Source organism: Penaeus monodon, chromosome 11 (assembly GCF_015228065.2).
Source record: "Penaeus monodon isolate SGIC_2016 chromosome 11, NSTDA_Pmon_1, whole genome shotgun sequence".
Lineage (NCBI taxonomy): Eukaryota > Metazoa > Arthropoda > Malacostraca > Decapoda > Penaeidae > Penaeus > Penaeus monodon.
Window position 1 is genome coordinate 46,646,628 of NC_051396.1, and position 7,500 is coordinate 46,654,127.

The following is a 7,500-nucleotide window of genomic DNA, read 5'->3' on the forward strand; positions in this document are numbered from 1 at the left end:
TCCACCGTTATCACTTCCGTCTCTCAGTTCCCTGGCACTGTCCCGTGGCCATTCTCTCCACCCTCTCCTCACTTCTCGATTGCATCACCAGCAGTGCCTCTCTTTCTTTTCTGTTTCTCACTGTTCCGTCAAGGCTGGGGGACCCCTCCATCACTGCTCCCCCCTCCTCCATCACAGCTCTCCCCCCTCCATCACTGCTCTCCCACTCCTCCATCACAGCTCTCCCCCTCCATCACAGCTCCCCCCCTCCCTCACTGCCCCCTCACCTCCCGCCCCGAATTGTATCAGCGCTGACCGCTTCTCCTCCTTCGGTGTCAACCACAGCCTCCCTTCTCCCGTGTCACTTCCTTTGCTTCGCCTCGCCTCCTGTGCTCGCCTTTCAGTTAATCAAATCACTTGTTCAATTCATTAGCCGTCTGGGAGAGGGAACAGGGAGACGAGAGGAGAAGAGGGGGGAAGGATGAAGGACAGACGAAAAGAGAGGGAAGGAGAGGGGGGAGGAAGAAAAAGGGAAGACAGAGAGCGGGAAAAGAGGGGAAGTCAGAAGACGGGAGGAAGAACAGAGGTACAGGGAAGAGAAAGACAGAGAACCAAGAGAGAGGACGAGAGGAGGGACGAAAGGGGAAAGCGGCGGAGGGGAAATCGGACGAAAGGGGAAACGGAAGCGGCGGAGGGAAAATCGGGAGTGATTGCAGGAGGGAGGGAGGGAGGGAGTGGGGGAGGGAACCTGTTCAACGGCTACTGGTCTTATGCAATTATTGCCTGCAACCCGACACATGCGGTAATCATGCGGTCCCGCCCCTGAAGACGACACACGGCTGTTTAACCATCTTTTCGACGACAACGATAACAATGATCAGCAGCAAAGCCAGGCAATAACCACGACGATAACTGTAAACAAACCACCACCACCAACGCCAACAACTACTTCCTCCTTTCACAGAAAAAAATCCCAAAGCAAACAAACAAAACTCCTTCCCCGAACTCCCGATTTAAAAGGACCGACCTCGGCTCCTGCTTGCATGCCGACGCCGCTCCGCCGGGGCCGGGGGGCACTCCCTGCCCTCCTCCCCCTCTGCCTCCTCCTCCTCCTCTTCTTTTCTTCCTCCTCCTCCTACTTCCTTTTCCCTCCGGTCACCTCTCCTCCTTCCTTCCTTCCCAAACCACAAAGATAATGATAATGAAGATAATATATTTCAAGGTGTTAATGTATATTTTTTATATATACATAAACCTTACATATACAATTATATGTAAGTGTATATATATATATATAATATATATATATTATATATATATATATATATATATATATATATATATATTATATATATATATATATATATATATATATATATATATAATAAATACACAAATTTATCAATATTTTTACGGAAAAAAGCCCCGTAACACACGCCATCCCACGAGGAGGCGCGTCAAATCTTCTTTTCTTTCTCTTTCTCTTTCTCCTCCCTCCTCCTCCTCCTTCTTCTACTTCTTCTCCTCCTTCCTCCCACCATCACCTTCACTTTCCTTCTTCTCCTCCCCCTCCCCCTCTCCTTCCTCCTCCCTTCCCTTTTCCCTTCCTCCTCCTCCTCCCCTTCTCCCAGCCTCTCTCCAGACGACAGGAGGAGGAGGAGGAGGAGGAGGAGGAGGAGGAGGAGGAGGAGGAGGAGGAGGAGGAGAAGGGCTATACGGGACCAAAAAAGTATTCGGTCTCCAGGTGAAGTTCCCGTACAACTTGAGATGCATAATGAAGTAGCATCAAGGACTTGGAGCGCGAAGATAGCGCACGGACCGTTTGGTTTTTTCGTATTTGTTTTCGATTTTTCATGTATTCGCCTTTTTGTTTTTTGTCATTTAATGTCTATATCTGTTTAGTTTATTCTGTGCGTGCGTGTGCGTGTTGGGTTGGTGGTGTGTGTGTGTGTAGGGGTGTGGTGTGTGTTGGGGTGTGTGTGTAAGGGTGTGTAGTGGTGTGGTGTGTGTAGGTGTGTGTGTGCGTTGTGGTGTGTGTGTGTGTGTGTGTGAGAGAGAGAAGAGAGGAGGAGAGAGGAAAGAGAGGAGAGAGAGAGAGATGAAGAGAGAGAGAGAGAGAGAGAGAGAGAGAGAGAGAGGGAGAGAGAGGAGAGAAGAGGGCGGGGGAAGGAGAGAGAGAGGAGAGAGAGAGAAGGAGAGAGAGAGGGAGAGAGAGAGAGAGGGAAGAGAGAGAGAGAGGAGAGAGAGAAGAGGAGAGAGAGGGGGCAGAGAGAGAGAGGGAGAGAGAGAGAGAGAGAGGGAGAGGAGAGAGAGGAGAGGGGAGAGAAGGGGAGAGGAGAGAGGAGAGAGGGGAAGAGAGAGGAGAGAAGGAGAGAGGAGGAGAGAGAGAGAGAGGGCAGAGAGAGAGAGAGAGAGGGCAGAGAGAGGAGAAGAGAGAGAGAGGGGGAGAGGAGAGGCAGAGGCAGAGAGAGAGGCAGAGGCAGAGAGAGAGAGAGGAGGAGAGAGAGAGGAGGTAGAGAGAGAGAGAGAGAGAGAGAGAGGAGAGATAGAGAGAGATAAGGAGAGGAGAGAGAGAGAAAAGAGAGTAGAGAAGAGAGAGAGAGAGGTAGAGAGAGATAGAGAGAGAGAGAGAGAGAGAGAGAGAGAGAGAGAGAGAGAGAGAGAGAGAGAGAGATGGCATGTGTGAAAGTGGTACAACAGTATTTTAAATAGACTAATCACTCTACAAAGACCTAAATTATTTCAAATATCACAATAATCATAACATTTTACAAACAAAATGTAACAATAGTGACAAGGAAATTGACAGTGAACATGATAACGACAATAATACATGACAGTGACAAATCAGTGACATAACTCAGCAAAAAAATCACATCAAAGCAACAATACCATCATCAAAGATGACATTATGACAGTGCACAAAAGCATTACTAAATTACGGCAATAATTATATCAACAATTACACAACATAAATAACCCCCTGCAGTTTCAAAGAATGAGCCAGTGTATAATAATGGCGTTGCGGCTTTTTGCTGTGAAGGTGATGACAACTGCTTTGATGGTTGCGATGACTGGTTTGATGATGGTGGTGGTGATGACTGTTGTTTCAACTGTGATAATGGTAATTATGACAATAATAACAAAAAAGAAAATAGCAATAAAAACAATCAGAGATGATGATTGTAACAATAACATTAGCCAATCATAAGAGCAACTATATGAGACAAAAATGATATTACCAAAACCCAAACTGATGAATTAAAATACTGAAAATTATACCAATGATAACTGCAACAATGACAATCAAAATATAATTACAGAAATAATAACCAAAGAATAAATAATAACAACTATGACAACAACAATAATAAAAACTATATCAAAAATATGTTACAACAGTTTAAAAATAATTTAATGATGATAACAACATCATTAAATAAAAAAACAAACAACATTGATCATAACTATAACAAAAATAAATCACATTACAAAACAATTATAATAACAACAAAAATAATAATGATAGTGATAATTATGATGATCATCATCAGATTCATCATCACAATACAAACAACAACGACAACAAATGCGATGTCCACAAAATAACAACAATAACAATAATGATGACAACAGAACAATAACGATGAACCATATTGTGGCGAATATAGAGAGGGTGTGATTGAGAATTAATATATTCACAGTGCAAGAGATGTATATGACCTACTTCAAGTGTCTCTTTGTCAGAAATCCATGTACTTCTGAAGAAGATAACATCTAAACGGAACAAATACATTTCTTGCACTGTGAAGATATTCAATCTCATTCATACTTTTAATAGCAATAACAAAACAATATAACAAAAAAACAATATAACAACATAGTACAATAATAACAAAACCAAAAAATAATTAACAATAATAATACTATTGTTACAATCATGATTATCATTGTCATTGTCACTATCATTATCATCATCATTATTAAAATTGCTTTCATAATTATTTAAACAGTAGTTAAGTAAACAAACATCTCTCAAGTACTAACATAACATAGATACTATGTAACAGAGGCAAATAAACAGTAAAAGTGGTATAATGTAAATAATAATGACTGACTAACAGAAAATCACTTCCCAACAACCACAGTAAACAACCACCACCATCAATAAAGGTAATATCACCCACACGAAAAAACAAGGAAACTCAAACTTATTGATTTCTCAGTTGAAATACTCGATCTGAACAAAATCACTGACAGCAGCAGAAACAACAACAACGACGAAGTGACAGCAAGAAAAAAATATAAATCGCATGTGTTCCTTCGCTTTCAACGGCAAAATGCAAATGCAAACGAGCAAAAACAGTCCCGTTAACAGTACTCGTCCAGCACCATAACAAGCACTCGCCTGCCCTCCCCCCCACCCACGCAACCCCGGGCCATATCCTTCCCCCGAATCCTTTCCAGTCTCCCAAATATCCTATTCCATCAGCCAGACCCCAGGGCAAACTTGCCCGAGTGCCACAGGAGTGCCACACACCCCTTCTTTCCGTGCCAAGATAACCGAGGTAAGAGCCTACCTCTCTTCAATCGACTTGCATTTTAAAGCGACTTTATTCTTCCCTGCAGCCGCGGCGAGGCCACAGGGGCGATTCCCCGGGGAGTCGACACAGGCCTGGACTCTCCCCCTGTCCAATTCCCCCCAAACGAGGCGAGGAATCGGCCAGGGCCAGGTTAAAAAATCAATTATTGCAAACACTATCAGTGCTCGCAGCGAGGCCTCCCTGGCAGGCATCCAGCAGAAGGCGCGCGAGCCAGGAACACCAAAAATCCCGATTTTCAGCCCGTGCCCTTATCTCTAGCGGCGTGACAGCGTATCTTACCATGACTCTGGCCATTGACACCGCCCACCAGGCAACCGACGAACTCCAGGAGGCTCCAAATAGCGTGTAATTTCCATAAGAACGTTTTCATGTTCGCGCTCACTCGTGCACCTCCGCCATACTGTGTCTTACTACTGAAGGCCTGAAGGCGCCCTCGCCTCCCGACGCGGAATTCAGGACTCCCCGAGACTCCTCCCGGGCGGCCTCGAGGGCCTGGGAGGACACAGGGGGGTCTCGAAGGCAAAGCTAAATTTTCTGGACGATATTTGGTGAAGATTGAGCATGATTTGGCGTTGTGGAGTGAATAGAGGAGGCCGTCAATGAATGCGCTCCAATGTTATTGGAAATCTTCGTGGCACTCAGCTACGTCTTATACGAGATGATCACCTTTTCGCCTATTCTTAAAGTTATTAAAAGTATAATAGCCCGGTACAAAGGGGCCCAGAGGGGAAATAAACGTCCAAAAGGTCTGTTTATTTAGCGCAGTTGCGAACGCGGCGCGGCGGCCAATCAGGAGCCGCGGAGCGAGTGACGCAAGCCTTGTTTACGCTGAGCCCTTGCTCGTCGCTGGCGAACTACGCTCGGCTGTGCTCCCCCTCGGATTTACGCCTCTCTCTCCACTCGCTCAAATATACGGCCGTCTCGGTAAGACGTCCGTGGCCTCGTCTTACGTCTTTCTCGCCCACTGATTCAGGAGGAGGCTCGTCGGTGGCAGTGACTCATATTTACGCTATTCTCTTCAATTAACTCTTTAATTGAACTCTTCTCTTCCAGTGACTCATATCTACACTATTCTCTTGCTTTGACTCGTAATATTTACCGAACATTCCTCTATTCCACTAACTTATATATATGGTCTTCTCTTTCAGTGACTCACATTAACACTCGTTGCTGACTCTCATGTGAAGGGGTTAATCACACTCATTCTGGCCACTTGACACGATGAAGTTCCCTTTGTAAGTATTATTTTGGACTCTTATGGTAGATAAGTAAGTTTCCAGGAGTGTGTTGTGTGCATGTATACATTAATAACGGTTTTATGTGTGATTCAGACTACTGACTAATGCAAGCACCAAGTAGTTATAAATACTTAGGGTTAGCATGTAGAATCAGGTGGTTGCGTTTAAACTGAACCTTTAATTGGCTTTAAAGTTTGCTTGTTTTAAGCTGAGGTTAGGTCTACCAAGCTGTTGCAGTTGTTCTTTAGCTGTTCCTAATGACTGAAGCCTTATGTTGACAGTCCAGTTTAGGTCCATGTCACAAATGTCAAGAATTGGGATAATTTATAGGCTGGACAACATAGTGCTGTGTGTCTGTACACCCTCTCAGAATTGGCCAAAAAGTCTTTTTACATTTTTGTGAATAGTGAATGCAGGGTGTACAGCTAGCAATAACTGAAAAGTGCGTAATCTTGCAAACAGTCACTCAGCGAGCTGGCATTTGTCCTTATGTTGATCTCATCTCGTTATCAACATTAAGGTAAGTAATTTATTTTTTAGAAGGACAAGCTATAATCCAACTTTAATCTATAAATGCAAGTGTTTGTACATGTTTTTTAATGAGGTAATTGTTAGGAGTGTAGTATATTACACATGGACTTAGGTATTGGAACTGTTTGCAACATACAGTTAAAGGCTTTTTAAGAATATAAACTATTAAGTATTAATTGTTTTTTCTTTGATAAGTTGTTATAGATTAGAGGAAAATAGGACTACGTCTACGCTTTATTTTTTGTACCTCTTCCCCTACACTTAGCAAACAGAGTTGGATAGTCTCCTCAGGTGTAATAAATGAAGATAACCTATTTCATGAATATTTTCAAATAATGTACCACATAAGAATAAGAGCTACAGGTTTGCTAGTGGTGGCCCCTATCTGAGTGCTTACATTCACTAGAAATAGGCACTGTTTCAGGTCTATTATATTTATCACTGCCCTATAATAAACACACTAACTATAGCTACTGTCTTATCTTTGCTTCATGCAAGTGATAAGTGGACATATATATATATATATATATATATATATATATATATATATATATATATATATATATATTATATATATATATATGTATGTATAATATGTATATATATATATGTTTATAGACATATATGTTTATATATATAAACATATATATATATATTATATATATGTATATATATATATATATATAATATATATAGATATTATATATATATATTATATATATATATATATATAGATGATATATATATATATATATATATAACTATATATATATATATAATGTATATATAATGTATATATATATATAGTATTATATATATATATATATATATTATATATATATATTAAGTATAATATATATATATATATATATATATATATATATGTATATATATATAATAGATATATATATAATATATATATATGTATTATACATATATAATATTATATATATATTATATACATGCTTATGTAGTATAATGTAATATATATAGATATATATAATTATATATTATATATTATATATATATGATATATAAATACATATATATATATATATATATATATATATGTTGTTATATTAATATATAATATATTGTATTTATATGTATATATATACATATATATATATATCATACATATATATATA

At 40.2% G+C, this 7,500-nt stretch overlaps 1 protein-coding gene across 2 annotated transcripts in view; it reads left to right on the forward strand.

Annotated features, from left to right (window-relative positions):
• The first annotated feature begins 4,410 nt into the window (after nt 1-4,410).
• The window catches only part of LOC119578994 (ELMO domain-containing protein 2-like), a 19,307-nt gene continuing 16,217 nt past the window's right edge, over nt 4,411-7,500 (forward strand). Inside the window, exons 1-2 of one of the 2 annotated variants that reach the window (XM_037926685.1) lie at nt 4,411-4,547; nt 5,732-5,818. In XM_037926685.1, coding sequence (XP_037782613.1) covers nt 5,805-5,818 — 14 coding nt within the window. In that variant the 5' untranslated portion in view covers nt 4,411-4,547; nt 5,732-5,804. Of the gene's footprint in view, nt 4,548-5,405; nt 5,508-5,731; nt 5,819-7,500 lie in introns of those variants that run through there. The other variant, XM_037926684.1, reaches the window with a different exon arrangement.